Consider the following 17,247-nt stretch of genomic DNA (forward strand, 5'->3'; position numbering starts at 1 on the left):
CAGAGGTACAATACTGGGACTGTGGAGGCCAGCAGTAGTCCCATTTTCAGTGCCAGACATAGGCTAAAGCCAAACTGTGTTTAGCACACCCCATCAACCTGGCCAGCAGTGTGACCTGACTCCCCCTCTACACACGTGCTAAAACTTTCTCTAGAGGAATCCAGGAGGTGGAAGGCCATAACGTATACCCATATCTCATCTTTACACAAAGTCTGGATGTGGTAAAAAAGAGTACTGGGACATGGGGTATAGAAGTGGTCTGGGGACAAGTATTTCAGGGTGGAAATGCATCCAGCCAACTCTAGAGGCTTGACAGTAAGGGCAGTGCTGCTCTGCACTACTGTGCCTCCTGGGTTGATGTGTCAGTATACACATTCCTCCCTGCCACACCTAAGGGCAACTCTGGGGACCAGGGAGAGGCACTTCAAAGCCCCTGTAGCAACTGCTCATCTGTGTATTGCTGCAAGGGATAGAAGCACATTTTATATTGGCCATACGAGTAAGGTCAGCTCTGTATCAGGTTAAAACCAGGAGACCTGAATAGTGCTCTGGCATTGGAGCTGTTCTGAGATCACCATGAAAAATGTCCTAATATTCAAGAAACCCTGAGGTCTGTCTAGACCCTAGATGAGCAGATCCACAGGGTGTCCTGTGGTACATCCTCACTATTGCTCAGTAGTATGTAATTCTTATCTTCTCTACTGATAGGTAGCACCCAGCAGCTGAGGCTCTGTTTTCAGTTTTTGACTTCTACAAGTTGTTAGTTTTTACTTGCTCACTTTTAAAAATCATCTGAAGTTTATACTTGAATGACCTCTGTGGTCCCTCTCTAGACTTAATGCTACCCAGGACTAGGCCAGTACAGGAGACCCACATTAAAGTATCCCCATATTGTAATTGCACTAATAAACTGTGTCGCTATGCGGTAAAGACAGAATGCAGAGCTGAAGTTTGAATTTCTGGGTTACTGCTCAGAGTTTTTACTAGAACAATGTAAATCAGGAAGGTCATAATGCTGAACACTAGCCACATCTGTCCACCCTCATTCACTCTCAACTTTACTCCAGCAAAAATCACTGAATATAACACTTTGTTTGAAGAAAGATCCAGCTAATCTATTTGCTCCTCTTTTATTTTCTTTCTTTTTTCACAGTATGACAGGTCTAACCAATAAATGCTTATGCAATACATTTCTCCTATTCTTACATGGCAAACTGATTTAAAAGTTTGTGGTACCAGCACTGATAGGGCATAAGCAGAAAACTGGCTCGGTGAAAAATCTCAGACTGCAGTTGTCAACCAGAATATATCAACTGACAGAGCTTTTTCTCAAGTCTTCTAAGATTGTTTCAGAGTCTAGTACAAGGTCTATTTAGTCAAAGAAGACAACAATGCTATGGCATTTATGCTGGTTAAATTTTATAATGGGCATAAAACCATAAAGTTTGTACATATTGAAGAGGTGTCAGTGTTATTCCCAAGTGAACTCAACTCCCTTGAGTCAGTGGTTTCACAGCGCTCAAACTATGTTTGAATACAGCCATATGCAGATTACTCCTGGGAACAGGAACATGGATAAGTGTTTAATCCTTAGAATGACTTCCCTCCCTCCCTCCTTCCCTCCCACCAATCCTTTTCTCAGACTTGCTGGGCAGTTGGTAATGCAGTCCAGAAGCAGTGTCAATGCACAGAGGCTTCAAGTGGAGTTCACGAGTGCTACATCCTTGTGAAAATACAGTAACATAAAGCTGTAGGAAAAAATAACTCTTGGCTCAAGCTACAGTCTGCCTTTCAGGTTGGGAGTTTTGCTCTACCTTTTTAGTCCAGATAACTGCTTGATCTTTCACTCTGTTGCTGGCCAGCTCTTCAAGCTAAGATCTTCATAACAGTCTAAAGCAGGCATTTATCCTGTTTCTTTGAGTTTTATGCTGGGACTTGTCTAGCCACAACCTTGGCTTCTCCAACCCTGATATCTTCTGGGTAGAGATTTGTCTTAAAAATCAGAATGATTTTCATTAGAAGATACATACGTGACTTCAGTGTCTGTCCTGTAGTATCAGTCTCCCTTAGGGCATGTGTTTTGACCTTACAGTTGTAAAATGAAGCAGTCATTTACTAACACTTCTGCTCCTTCTGGTTCTTTGCATCACTTACTTGCATTATCAAGCATGCGGAAAAAGCAACATATATAACATGTCAAGGTGGGAAATGTTTCTTAGAGGAAGGAAAAAAAATGCTATTTCACAGAGAGAACAGATGGACAGACCAAATTAAGATAATTCAGCTTTTTCTCTACTGTTTCACCTAACTTGGGCAAGACTTCTTGTATGTCTTCATGGAGGCAGACTGCATGGTGCTCAGAAGCCCATCAATAGCAGTGTCATGTACCTTACAGCTTTCATTTGTCACTGGTGGAATTTCAAACAGATGCAATCACCTTCCCAGTGGTCTTGGGAAATGCTGTAATGCTGTGAAATACTCTAATTTAGCAACTGGTTTTATCTCAAGAATTTCTTTATAGTAAGATTCACAACTGTATTTGATTTAATCAGTGTTCAGTGTAACAGAAGCATTTGGAACTGCAAGTTTTTGTTTATTTCTTAGTTGAGAAAGGAGAAGTTCCATTAGTCTGACTCCACCTGCTGATCAAGGTAAATATGCAAATTTTGTTTGTAGAAATAAAACTTTTCTGATCTCATAGTGGGGTACTTCCAATGCTTTTGTGTTCCATGTATCTTTACTCCTGTGATTCATGGGGCAAACTATAATTTATTATCCCACCTCCTCATATTTCTTTCACAAGACATTGCTGCCAAACAACACTGTCCTATATTCTTAATCTCTCCTGCCACATGATTTCTGGTCATGCCCATATCTCTGCTTTCTGTCTTAACTACTAAGCTGGTACAATTTTCTGAGAAGAATGAAGAATGGGATGGTAAATACAGGCAGGTGATTCACCAGGAAGATATATACGTAGTTTTGTAAAAGGTTGTTTCTAGAATAATTGATAGTGCAGTCCTGGAGGATGCCAGTTTCAGTCCCAGCTGCAGACAGACGGCAGAGAGCCTCAGCAGCATTTTCTCTCAGTTTTCTCTCTTTAGTCTTCTCTATTACAGCATTCAGTAGCAGTTACTGGTGTGAAGGGACGAGAAAAGTTGCCAAACCTTTCTGTACAGGACAGAGCAAAGGGGATCACTGCATCCGCTTTAATAGTCCTGATGCCAGCAACAGCAATGCTGTGCAGTATATCTGGGAGACAGGAGATGACAAGTTCATTGACCGAAAGTTTCATGCTGGGATTTGGTATTCCTGTGAAGAAATTATAGATGAAGAAGGTGAGTAAAACCATGTAAATTTACTTAAGAAATTAATTAGGGTTCTTCCTACTTATTTGGTGTCATTTTCTTCTTTGCTGCAATATTGTGTATGTATTTTAAAGGAAAAAGTATCCTTAAAAAATTGCTCTTCTCTGGGAAGGGGGATCTTAGAGGGTACTATCTAGTCAATTCCTAAAAAAATCCTAATAAATTCTGCAAAGAACTTTAGAGTGATAGGTTGTAGTACAGACGAAGGGGTTTTTTTATTCTTCTAAGCAGAGCAGCAATTTACGTTACTTTAACAGGAAAGTGTTTTATTTTTCTGATGTTTTTAGTCCCTTAGGGAAAAATGCCCATATTTGCCTTATGATTACTTATGATGCCCTATGGCAACATAAAAAGCCCAATGTGATTTTTTTGTTTTAAAAATAGTTTAAGTAATTAAATCTGTGAGATCTAAGTTATTTAACAGATTTCCTCTTAAGCACAGGTATTTCTACTTTCTTACTGTGATCTCACCTTTCATAAATCAAAGCAGAAGAAGATTAGTTTCACCCTGCTAAAACATAATTTGGAGACTTACTAGTCGTGAGTGGTGGCATTTAATTGAGTTTCACTCTTGAGTATGTAAATGTCAGTAGAATGAAATTAGCTTGCCATTAAAGAAAGCTTCTGGTTAATTTTGGATGTTTGTATAAAGGAATTGCTTAGCTGGTTCAAGAAATAGGGCATTTATTGTAAATCCATACCAAAACTAAGTTTTTCCCCTTATTGTCCTGATCAGTTTACAAATGACAACTAGAACAAAACTTCAGAGAAATCAAATCAGCTGTCATCTGTACTACAAAATGCAAAGGTTTTTGCAGTCACCTGCCCTGAAAGTCCAGTTCTACCAGAAGGTCTTGTAAATTATGCAATTTCAACGGGGTGAATGTTGAAGATGAGAGCAAAATACATGTCCAAAAGACATCTTTCAGGTGGTGATTGCTATGGATACCGGGGTTGCTTAATTTGTGCATCTGCTATGGCAGTTTTTGTTTTCCAACTTGGTGCAGTTAGTAGCTGAAAAAAACCCACCCTGTATTTTCAGAGCAGAGCAGAATTAATTCCAAGAGCTTCGTTCACAGCATCTGTGTAGGGGTCAGGAGGTCACATGGGTTTGAAAATCAAAGCTTACAGAAAGAAACTGTAATCAAACTTAGAAGAAATTTGTGTGAGCAGCAGCCTTGTTGCTGTAAGGAGAGCAGGTCTTCCTTCATAGGGAAGATAGTACACAGGCTGCCAGTCTTTCAAAGGAATTGATTGTTTTCCCATTCTGGCTTTCACAGCTACAACCTTTTGGAAATCAATTCATAGCCTTTCTCTAAATCTCCCAGACTCTGGTTCTGCCTTGAAAAAGTCTCGAAGGATTCTCCGGCTAAGTCCCAGGAGTAGGTTCATGTACCAGGGACTCTGTGTGTACAAACATACATCAGAAACAGTTGCTCCTGATCATCTCAGTTTGCGCCTTTATGATAGATTTTGCATTTTCTTCTTTCTAGTAATCTCTTTCTTTAGATCATTACAGAATACAAAATAATCCTGAGTTTTATTTTAAAGTAATTTTTTTTTTTTAAGGTGAGAAATGTAGAAGCTTCATCGGTCTGACTCCAGCTGCTGATCGAGGTAGTTATGCATATTTTGTTTGTGTAGATAAAACTTCCCTGATCACATTTACCAGTATAAATTTTCTGTATTTTGATATCAAGAATGCTTGCTTTAATCCCACACAGTTTTTTGTCCTTTATTTAGTTTTTCAACTTCCAAATGAAGTCCACATGACTTAAAATATGAATCTATGTCTTTTGAAAACACTACATTTGAATACAAATGTTTTTTAAAATTACTTTGAATATGGGTGCTGGAAGACAAGATCTGTAAGTTTTTGCTCCCTCTCTCCTTATACCTCCATATTCACAGTCAGGAATTTTGTGGCTTGCACCATGTGGCCGGGAGAGAGTAGAGGGACAGGTAGTGTGTGAACAAGGGTAGGCAGTATGCTGAGGGGACTTGGGGGAGATGTGTTGTGGACCAACCCAATATTGATGGCAGTCTGAATCCCCTCCCTGTACCTTACGCAGAGCTGTAAGGAGGCATTTCCATTCTCCTGAAAGCAGAGAGTTGCCCACTTCCTTTCAAAGAAAGGTTCACATTCCTATAGAACATGCCTGCAGATGCTGTTAAGTACCCCCGCTCCGATGTAAACTCTATTAATGATATGGTTAGACGAATCACTTTGCAAGTGGCTAATCCAGGAAAAAAAGTCTTCCTTCATCCCCAGGGCATTGAAATTGCCTGTCCAGGATACTGGGACTGGAGTACTTTCCTGGATACGCAATTTCAGCCCCTTGGGGAAGAAGAAAGACTTAGTATCTGAAGGCCAGTCCTCCTGCCCTCTATTGCAGCTTGTCACTGTGCACAAGTAATTCAAGATTTTTATAGCGTGAGAAAAGAATATAAATGAGATGTGGTTCTTAGTCACACAGACACAGTCCTCAGAAAGGAAGGGTGGATTATGGGCCCTGCCCTGAGCGCTCCTCACATGTGAAACCGCTGGTGGACATAGTGCTGAAACTAACTCTGTGAACAGCATCAGCAAATGCCACAGACACCTGCAGGTCAGATCAAGACAGCTAAGACAACATCTAGGGACCTGATAACCACCATGGGAAGCTATCCCTGAGTAGCGAAATCCTGTGTGGAAATAGACTCCTGCCCTGCACAGGAGAAGAGCGAGTTTGTGTTCTGCACATGCATACGGCTGCTATGTGCGCACAACTCAGGATGTGTCAGGCTCACCTCTCCTGAATTTATCATTCCTAGGCATCATACACAGGCATTATCACAGTTGTTCAGAGCATATGTAAGATGCAAGCTCTGATAGCTGGAGCAGCCAATACTGTTGGACAATGTAACATTTGGAGTTGCTGAGCAAAACAAGAATATTTTACTGAGACAAAGATTTGCTGAAGAAATAAATTTTGCCCAGGAAGCCCCACACATTGCCTGGCCCAAGAATTTAATGTCTAAATGGCCTTTGAATCAGACAAGTCCCACAGACACTGTCAGAGCCTGCTGTAGGGGTAGTTTACCACATAAACATTGCTTACTGTTATATGTAGTGTTTAGTAATCAATGACGTGTCTTAGCAGTATTTCTATTTTTAAGTTATGATTGTTAGTATATACCTCCACATGAAATCATTATTTGAATGTGCAACCAGGTGTCTCACGACACACTTACTTTTTTTAAAAAAGGTTTGGGAAGGTTGCTGTCCAGTTCTTGCTGTTATCCGGACACAAGAAGACCTCCTGCTCCTGACTGTGGGACATTAGCATGCTAATAGTAAAACAGCAGGCTGAGAAACTTTAATGGGAAGATTAACTTCTTGCATAAGATGTAGTTAACAGATATCCAGAAAGAGATGAATTAGCAGATAACCAGAGAAATTAATCTCAGTGAAACCTGGAGGGTGTTTGGTCTCATGAAGGCTTCTCTGTCCAAAAAATCAAGATCCTGTTTGGTGGAGAATTAAGTCCATGGGGAAGATTTTATTTAATGACTGCACCCTCAGGTCATGTGGCTGTGTGCATGGCCTTGGCAGTTTGTTAACTGGGTAACATGGTCTTCTGTTTTGGTACACTTCTCTCTGGACTCAGCAACCATGATGTCAATAACTAGATAATTGGATAGTAATTCTTCTTTTTATATTAACTTTGGCTCATGGTAATTTTAGTGTAGCTACTGAGTATAAAACCATGCTGCTCCACCTTGTACTGTAAGCTTTTTAAGTGTATGTGTATAGCAAAAATGTGCAAGCGCTCTTCCACTAAATGGCCAAATCAGTAGAGGGAATTAAAATTTAGGGTGTCCATTGACCTTGAAGTCTTCCTATAGATGTTATAATCACATCCTCACATCCTTTGAGCTTTTGTTTAATGTTGTGTAAAAAATATAAATGAATAAGAAAGAAACAGTGAAAATACTAAATGGCTGCTTATAATATCAGTGCTATTGATTTGGTTTTCCAGGGGTTTTATGGCTGTCTATTGTAGCAGAGCTTCTCTACATAATTTTGCTTCTGACTGGAGCCATTCTTATGTCAGTAGAAATGTGCTACTACAGTACTGTCATTGATGGGCTAAAGATCAACGCCTTTTCTGCAGTAGTCACCGTATTAGCAGGTACAGTTAAGGATCTCGATTTATTACATTCAGAAAATGTGACATTGATAGACTTCCACCTGAAAATTAATAACAGTGTCTAAGTTTCAAAATTATTACAATACCTATGGAGACACTAACAAGACAAGATGCAGGAAAATTTTATGTAAAATTTATTTTCAATAAATTATTTCTCAATGTGATTATTTTTATATATTATATTTATAGTTTTTGCTATTTTTAACTTCATTATTTTAGTTTTATAATTTTTAATTTCATTGCGAGGTTGGTTTTCAAAGATAAAAAAGTAACATACTCTTCCAAATAACTTGATTTTTTTAATTTCTAACATGCTAAGTATAAAATTAGGAATAGCTGAATTAAAATAGCACTTTTAAGAGGGAATAAAATGTAATTGGATAATTGTTAGTACAGAATTGTCATCAAAATTGTCTTTCATTTTCTGCATGTTACTTCTTAATCCAGTGCTATTTAATCATAGGATCCTAGGCAAATTCAGTTAGGAAGAAACTTTAGAGTGTCCCTAATCCAGTCTGAGGAATCTAGTCTGAATTCAGTATTGTCTGTGTGCTGAGCAGGAGGAGGTTGGACCAGACACTTCTGAAGGTGTCTTACAGCCTGAACTATTCTGTGATTCTGTGTATATTATAGAATTGTTACTGAGGAATGTTGCAGTAAAAACAGCAATAAGGGACAACATGAACAATGTTTCATAGAGTTATTAGGTTTAGAGCCAGAAGCAATCATACTGTTTATTTATTATAATTTCTTGTGGAACACATGCCACTGTGCTTCATATTGGTTAGGACTGTTCAGAGCCCAAAGTGACTTATACTTGGTGAAAGCATCTCTTTTAGAATGGCATCTAACTGCAAGTCAAACACCTGGCAGATGGCAAAGAATTAATCTCAAGACTGTCTTTCTCTGTCCAAATTCTGGACTTTGATCCTAATCCTAATGTTTCTGGATTTAGTACTCATGCATTTGTGATTGTTGTGCCTTTCTTCATGAATTAAAGATTTTTATTGCACTTTTTCCTCTTAAAGATAATCACACATATAATTCATTTGCCAATCTCATTTTTGTTGGCTAAATAAATCAAGTTTATTAAATATCTGACTGTGATAATGGGGAAGAAATAATTTTCTTCCTTTCTGCAGAAGCCTTTGCGTAGTTGAAGACAATTATCACATCTCTCCTTCATCTTCTCCAAAAGAAATGACTGAGAATCATGTCATATGACTTCACCACCTGTATTTCTAAGACCTTTGATCACTCTTGTTGCTCTAGTCTTTCTCTAGCCCAGTTTCTGCACAATCTTCCTGGAGGCCAGTACTAAATGTGGACACCAGGCTGAACCTCCAAGGACTTTAACTTTATATTCCAGATGATGACTTCTGAAACACTCGAGTTTTGCTTAATTTTACGGAAATATAAAACTTCTAGGGACCCATCACTCCGCCCTGAGTTAGGCCAACTCTCCTAAACCTTTCCTGACAGATATTTGTCTAGCCCCATCTTAAAAAAATCCCCAAGCCCACAACAACAACAACAACAACAACAAATCAATGGTCCCTCTTTGGTACTAAAGTTTCTGTCACCTTCTTAGGAAATGTAATCCAATTCATACCGTTCTAAAGATTTTCTTCATGTCTAATCTAAAGCCCTGGGTGCTATAATTGTTTACAGCATTTCTTTTAGGATACCCAGCTGCAACAGAGAGTAGATGATTCCTTTCTCTTTGCAGTTAAATTTTACACATTTGAAGATTGCTATCTCAGCTCCCTGTAGTCCAGAGAGCAGTCCCCAAACTCTGCTGCCTATGAACTCTGAGAACCTGCTGGAATATCTCCTTTATTCTGAATGACTTTCTTCAAAGATGTCCAACTAGTTAAAAATCTCTATTACCACCAGTTCTACTAACTGCTCAAAAAAAAGCCCCATTTCCCCTGTATCTCACCAAACCTCATGATCCACTGTCATGTCTATTTCCAAAGAAAGAGTAGTGAACTTCATTCAACTCTTTAGGCAGTTTTGCCCACTACTAGCAGCTTTCCCCTCTCCCGATAATCATAAATATTCACTTTTATTAATATTGTTTTTGGTTTTGGCATGTACAGTATTAAGGAGGCTTACACAGTAAGCAGCAGGCTTTTCCTGGACATTCTGTTTACTTCCACTAGTAAAATTTATTGAAATATTAAAAAGTGGAAGAGCATCTGTCCTAGCTGTTAAACTTATGTATAAATCCTTTGTAGATATAAACCAAATCTAGTTGCCCTAATCTGTAATGAAGATGCAATTTCTTGTACAAACATGGTCTTGATTCTAACAGAAAAATCCAAATTAAAATTCAGCTACTGGAAACAGTAGCTGCATAATTCTAGCTATATTGAAAACACACAATTAAAAAACCCCACTGTTACGGTATTTAACCATGGAAAAAAACCACATTAAAGCCAGTGTTCGGTTTCTCAGTTCTCTCAGTCTTTAGCTCAGACTGAATAAAATCCTAAAATGTGTGTTATAACTTGTGCAGAACATGGTGACTTAGAAGAAGAATCACAGTGTGAATTTTTCTGATCATGGGTATGTAGGTTTATAATGTCCCACATGCAGCTCTTGATTTTACAGAAATTATTATTCTAATTTGTGAGGGTTTTCTCTTAAATACATATGCACTGCTGGTTGGCTCCATGGCTATGAAATACACATTGATACCACTGTCCTGTAGCCCTCAGTGGCCTTTGATGAAAATGAACATTGACAGGCACCCATATATGAATATGCTTGCCTTTTATCTAATTAGTTAAATTTTCACCATTTCTCAGGCACCAAACTGCCCTGATGCCATAGCTGAAATGTTGAGCCTGGCTCAGAATTTAATCCTTGTACAAGAGCTGAGAGCTCCAGCATAGGAGCTCATGTTCACACTCCAGTTATATGCATTTCTAGGCAGCCAAACTGGAGGATTCAGGACAGACGTTCATGTAACTCAGAAATGGCTATGACATATCACCTCTCTGGTGAGAGATGAACAACTGGTCTCTGTTCTCTAATAGCCACATTGACAGTCAAACAACTTTCTCCAAAGAGTTTATTAAGGAATGTGCTATCAGGGTGCTAGCTAACCACCGAATGCTGTGTTCCACAGCCTGAAGCCTCTTGGCTCTGTGCCACATAAAAGCACTCTCCTAATTGCCTGTTGATGGTGTTTCAGGCAATAACAGTATTTCAGGAAAGACCATTTCCCAGTGATTACTGAAGCCAGGTCATTGTCAGCACTGACTTGTTATGCCCAAAGACGTGTCCTAGACTGAGATACTGTGTGTTAGCTAGGTAGTTTTTTAAGAATTCATGAAACAGACCTAGTTTAGGAAAACCTAACAAATTGGGTGTTGTGAGTTTGGTGGGGGACCATCTGCTCTGAGAAGCTAACATGTTTTAGACGGTGGGATAGTTGATACTGCAAGGGTATTGATGGATTTGTAAATGAAGCTGGAAACAAAAACATAGATGTTCACAGGGAAGTTCACTACTGGAAGATAAAATGCTAAGGGAAAACAGATACCCTTAGGTTTAAGCAGCTGCCTAGTAGTAATTTTGAAAATTAAATTATTAAATATAAGCCCCTTTCATAAACTAGACTTTCAGTGCTTTTTACTGGCCATTAAGTGTTTGTTCACTTTTTCATTCACCTACATAACTTTGATAAATCTGGCTGCATTTGAGGCACTGGGAAAGGGCATATGACCGCACATCTTTGAAAAATCTTTCCACTGAGTGATAGGAAACTGTGGAAAATGTGTCCTGAGCAATGCAACTGAGCGATACTTTGTTGTGATGGCAGATCCCTCCTCAAGGTTGAATTACTAAGAAGTTTTCAGAGGATGAGAGCCAATCAACTTGTTGCCTTTTAAAATCTATGGGCTACATGTCCCATTGCTCCCCTAGATTCCTCTAGCACACAGAGTAGGTGTCAAGGGACTGTTACTAGTAATTGTACTGGCAAATACATGACACATAAATACATTTAGATGATAATGTCCAGTATTTTTGAGTGATTTATGGAATTTAGACACTTCATAAAATATTCTTCAAAAAGTCAAGGGACAACTGCAAAAAGGTGACAAAGAAAAATGTCCTCAATTGACATTCTCTAATGTTATTATGATTTTTTTTAGGTCTTCTGGGCATGGTTGCTCACATGATGTACACAACTGTATTTCAAATGACTGTAAATCTTGGTCCTGAAGACTGGAGACCTCACACATGGGATTATGGCTGGTCCTATTGGTACCTATTGGTTTATGTTTGGTTCTTCCATTACATTTCAGTCACTTCACCCCATGTTCAAGGAATGTATACCTAATTTATAAGGAATGGGTCTACCTTATTTCACTCCTGGGGATGCAGTTCAGTAACCAGCTGTTTTTCTCCAAGTTCAGTTGTCGGATTATTGCATAGAATGTATAAACTTGTGAGGTTTGCATTTGCCATCCTTTAGTCAGTACAGAGACCTCCAACTGCTCTGCACGAAGCAGATGTTCTTCATACACATCAGACCCAGATTTAGCACCCTCATCTCCCAGGACAAGTGCCTTACATAAGTTGTTTAAAACTCTTCCAGCTTTAGCCATTTAGGCTGAATTTTTCCTTATCAGATATATGCTTCAGGTATTTGGAACATTTCAGACAAGATGGTTCAAATTTTTGAAAACAGGCTTAGATAAAATCACATTATTTTGGCCCTGTAAATAATTGCAACATATCCTCTGAGGAGATCTAGTGAATTTATTAAGAAAATGGGCTGTTCAGAGGATTTTTGCTATAGAGAGGTGTCTTTGAAAATCCATCAAATCTGATCAATAGCAAGAATTTGAACGTTCAGGTGTTGGAAACTGCTATTTCCACAACTGTGACTGGGAAAAAGAGTAGGAACAGCTGTATTGGGTTAAATCAAAAGTCAGTCAGGACCAATATTTTGGGTCAGTAGAGCAGAGCTCAGGCTGTTTGTCTCCTTCATACGTGCTCTGACAGCAGAGATCACAGCTCATTGTCACTCATTCTTGTAGCTCTTTCTACTTTTATTGTACCGTTATTGAACAAGAGCTTATAGCTGTATGCAGCCTTTACAATGCAGACTCACTAGGGACTTTTGCAGTGAAATAAGGGTTTCTTCTGTCTTTTGTTCTGTTACTTTTCACCTTCCTAATAACTCAAATCTCATTTGAAGGTCACTGTACATTGCTCTGCATCTTTCCAGGAGCCTGTTTCCCAAGCAGATGCAGTATGTTTGAAGCTATTGTTATATGTGTATAAATGGAGATGTTTCTCTAGTGCTTTCAGAGCACTGAAGGATGGGCCTGGTCAGTAGTCCCAAGCTGAAGATTAGCCAAATCATGACAAATGGTGTATCTTATCCTGTTTGTCCAGCAGATGATGTGGTCCACTTGCTCAAAGTGGAAAGGGTGATTCCCCTTCTGTCAGGAAGAACTGGTCTGAGAAGGTCCAATACCAAGTATCCAGACAACACCCTGGACAATGTCCAAGGGCTACTTGGATACCCTCAACAGGTATCACAGGAGCTGTGCAGGCTCCTCAAATAGTGCCTTCTTCCCTCCTTTCAGACTTAGATACTTTTTGCTTCTTTGACTCTCACTGCTTCCATCCATTCTTGGGTTTGTTCTTGCAATAATAATTTTGTTTCCCTGGTTTGGGGCTCTGATCACATTTCTGGGAGGTTTCCCCATTTCTTTCATGAATTAGATTAGGCCTGGTTTTACTCTAAAATCAGCAAGAAGAGTGGTCAGTGGAAAAGAGGGGAAGTGTTCCTTCGTTACTTCCCTCTTCCTATGGGAGTGGAAACAGAAAACTGGTACTGAGGAGTCTGTTCCATCCTTTCTATCCCACTGGGAGGAGAAGAAAACCACCCAAATCACTGTCACCATTGCTATTACTGACACAACTCCATTGATGTTGCTATCGCCACTGTCATCATGTTCATTACTGATGTCATCACTGCTGCCGCTACAGCTAGCCTTCTCCTGAGCACCTGGACTTTCACCATATGGCATGCACTCAGGAATTGAGGATTTCATGGTTGCCCTCTAACAATTCAGTGCAGCCTGGGCCACTGAATGCCCAAAGAAATGCTTGTACCAACACAAGACTTTCCAAGCCATCAGTGCCTGCATGCAGGAAGATATTGGGGAGGGTGGTTTGTGTGGTGCCTTTTTCTAATCAATTGTATGCTCCATTTTTCTTTCAAGATTCACTTTCTTCTTTCCTTTTCTCAGCCTAAATGGCAGCTATGTCTCCCAGTTTGATAGTAATCTAAAAATAAAGCAAGCCATGCATACAGGTGCCTCACCCTCTCCTCCCATCTGCCTCCCTTTGTTTCTTTCCTCTAATCTCCTTTCATATATAATGTTGTCTTTCTTCTGGTAACCTATATTTGCACCTCCCTTCCTCTTGTATGAAACCTAATTTCAGCCTCTCTTAGCTGCTCTCCCATTGCCTGCATGTGAGAAGCTCATCTGATGGTAAGAGAGGAAGGATGCTGAAGCTATGTGTCTTTTACAAGAGGAAAAAGAACAGATGCCAAAAAAGGGGCATTAATTATTATAACTGACACTCCCTTTCTAATTACCTCAGCGCCCACTTGTGGCCAACAATGTCACCAAGACCATGACAGGGGCATAGGCAGGCAGAGGCACAGGCAAAGACTCTGCTACCTTTTCATGGGGACTTATAATTGTCTCCTTAGCAGCCAAAGAAAACAAAGAATTGGGCCCATGGCAGCAGCTTTTCATCGCAGTCACCAGACCTAGTAGGGCAGCTTTTCCTGCAAGAACTACTGAGCATCTGTCATGGATCTTCTACTTGCCACATTTCCCCCTCTGTCCTCACATCCAGCTGCTGTGGCCAGGGTTTCTCTTCCACCTGGTCCAGGAAACATTAAGACCTTTATTCTTCCTTTTCAGTGCTGGAATTGCTTATGATGGGTAGAGTCACTCTGTGATATCCCTGAACATCTCCTCAGTAAATCCCTCCATATTTCTCTTTTCTTCAGCAGTTTTCCTGGAGGTTGAAAGATGTTTCTATGATTGGTGAATGTCTCACTCCTTGTGTTTCTCAGATTGAGGCATTCTCACATCAAGAGACAACATTTTCACTCTAAAGACCTGCCCTGTACTAAATTCCCATGAGACACCTCATATGGGAGACTTCATGGAGTAAAAGGAAAACCCATAATCCAGCTGAGCTTCTGCCAGCATTTCTTTTATGCAGATGAATGACTGGTTGCTTTAGTTTGCTTCCTTGTTGAGTTGACCTGTTTGATTTCTCCCTTTGCCATTTGTCTCTGGGCAGAATTCAAATCAAATCCTCTCCTTCCTGAAGCTGAATTTCCATTGCAGCCAAACTGCCCTTTATCGTCTGGCTCTCTCAATGGCAAGACTTTGCTCACTTCCTTCCTCAGTTCTCACTAGTCAGATGGGGGACTCCCTGTTTTTTCCAAATTGTTTATGGAAAAGCAAAATTTCTGGCAAAAACTTTGACAAATCACACTGTTATCTTTCTTGTATTGTCAAAGGAAACCATTTATTTCTGTCCTTTGTTTTTCTCTTTTAACACAGTATTGGTCTACAAGAGAATCTGCTCATAAGAGATTAATTTCTTTCAGTCTTTGCTAAGAAGCCTTTATAGAAGCTTTCTTGAAATCAGTTTCTTACTCTTATGTCATCAAGTCCTTCAAAGGGCTTCAACACATGGATTAGGAAAAGCACCTTCAACAAAAGCTGTGCTTCATAATATCAGTTCTATCAATTTGTCTACTAATGCTACTGTACTTCAGTTATTCAGCCAAAAATGCCCATTGTGTGGGTCAGGACTACTGCAGACCTGCCACTTCTATGTCATTCCAGAGGCTTAATCTTCAATTCTTCTCTACCATGGTTGGCTTCATCCACAGGTTACATACCACCATAAGTAGGCCTGCTGCCCCATTCATGCTCCATTCACATGGGGAGGTAAATCTATCTGTTTCTGGTGATTTTCCACTATTCTTGCTATTGCTTTGTTATAAGAGCTCTTCTGTGGCTCCCCACATCTGAGAGTTAGTCAGAGTGTAGTTTGACTGACTTCAGGAGCAAAGATAGCTTAAGCTGCTCCCCTTCTTCCTGCTTCTAGGAGCCCTTCACATCTATGTGTCATACTCCACCACACTCAAATTCTGTCAACACATCTGATTGTCTGATCACCCTGGAAACCAATCCTGGCTAAAAATAATGCTTAAAAAAAAAAAAAAGAGGAGTTATTTAAAAACCTAAATGAGTTTGATCAACTACAGCAAGAATGTGAGAACAAACAGCACTGAGGCAGGGGAGAGATAAGCAGGAGTTTCTTAAACTGATTTCTCCACCAAAGCACATGTTTCATTAGATAATTGTGACCTCACCATGTTAAGAAAAGCTCTGATGATAAGTTCCTCCACTGTGAACTCCAATTCATTCCACTGTGGCCATATTTTTACATGCTACTTTTACATCTCCAGCATGTATTACCCACCCAGCAGTCTGGAATTTTCACACATTTTTAGCAAATTGTACCTCAATATAATTTTTTAGTTCTGTCTTCTTATGGTTTTACTTCTAATATTTCAGAGTTTATGTCCTTTTCTCTGTTTAGTCATGACCTGTATTTTCTCAGGAATGCATTTCAGTGCTCTGAGCCTGCTTTAGTCAGCTATTTGATTATGCCTTCTCTTTTCTTTTTAAACCTTTTGGATAACTGGCACAATTTTTCTTAGTGTCACCTGTGAGATTTGTAGCCTCAATAACTGCACCTTTTAATTTTTTATGCATCCTCATTTTTTTATAGTTCCTCCTTCTGATATTAAGCTCTAAGTAGAGTAAACAGAGAAATTGAAGGTAGGGTTTCATTAAACCAGAACGTTAAATATGAATATTATAACCTATATGTAGAGGTCAACTACATAAGTAAGGTATATAGATGGTCATTAACTAAGAATCTTTCTTCCTTCCCCACGATGCTCCTCTTTCCCTAATATACACTAATACAATCATATGTATGCAGTATTTTCAAAAATAAAATTGAAGAACCTGGATATGAAAATGTTCTGCTAATTTCTGATAAACCTTTTTGTTTATAGCCTCGCATGGGCTTCCTTCGCTTGCTGTATGGCTGCAGCTGTCACTACTATTAACAAATATACAAAAACTATTTTGGAATTCAAGCACAAAAGAAAAATGCTGGAAAGGCGTTTAAAGATTAAATACAAGTTTCCTGATCATACAGCTCCAGAGAAAGCTTGCAATGTGTATGTGAACTCTTTTCACAACAGTACAGAGGACGCTGCGCACCCAATAAAAGGCTTGCGTCACCTGGCCACTATTTCAGTTCTGTAAATTTGAATCGTATCTCAAGACATTCTGTAAACCATAATACTAGATCAGAATGAAACAGTATTAATTAATAAAAATGTATATTTGTGTATCATTAGTTATTTTTCTTAATAAAAAAATGATATTTCCATGGATGTTTCAAAGAAGTCTTAGTATTGGAAAAGTAGATTCAGGTGTCTCGGTTCAGAAAAAGACAATGACACAGGTCCTCCACTGCTCTGATTTTTAAGCAGTCTCTAATGCTAATATAAAGTATGTGAGTCTGTTAGAATTTCA

General features: G+C 39.2%; 1 protein-coding gene across 1 annotated transcript; it reads left to right on the forward strand.

Moving 5' to 3' along the window:
• Window positions 1-3,028: 3,028 nt before the first annotated feature.
• LOC104832524 (putative germ cell-specific gene 1-like protein 2) lies at window positions 3,029-16,974 on the forward strand. Its single transcript, XM_010568756.1, has 5 exons — window positions 3,029-3,338; window positions 4,938-4,985; window positions 7,391-7,543; window positions 11,728-11,839; window positions 16,719-16,974. Exons 1-5 carry the CDS (start codon window positions 3,029-3,031, stop codon window positions 16,972-16,974), a joined length of 879 nt encoding a protein of 292 aa, XP_010567058.1.
• Window positions 16,975-17,247: the final 273 nt, after the last annotated feature.

This window comes from Haliaeetus leucocephalus, unplaced genomic scaffold (genome assembly GCF_000737465.1).
Source record: "Haliaeetus leucocephalus isolate CR32 unplaced genomic scaffold, Haliaeetus_leucocephalus-4.0 Scaffold252, whole genome shotgun sequence".
In the NCBI taxonomy this organism is placed as follows: domain Eukaryota; kingdom Metazoa; phylum Chordata; class Aves; order Accipitriformes; family Accipitridae; genus Haliaeetus; species Haliaeetus leucocephalus.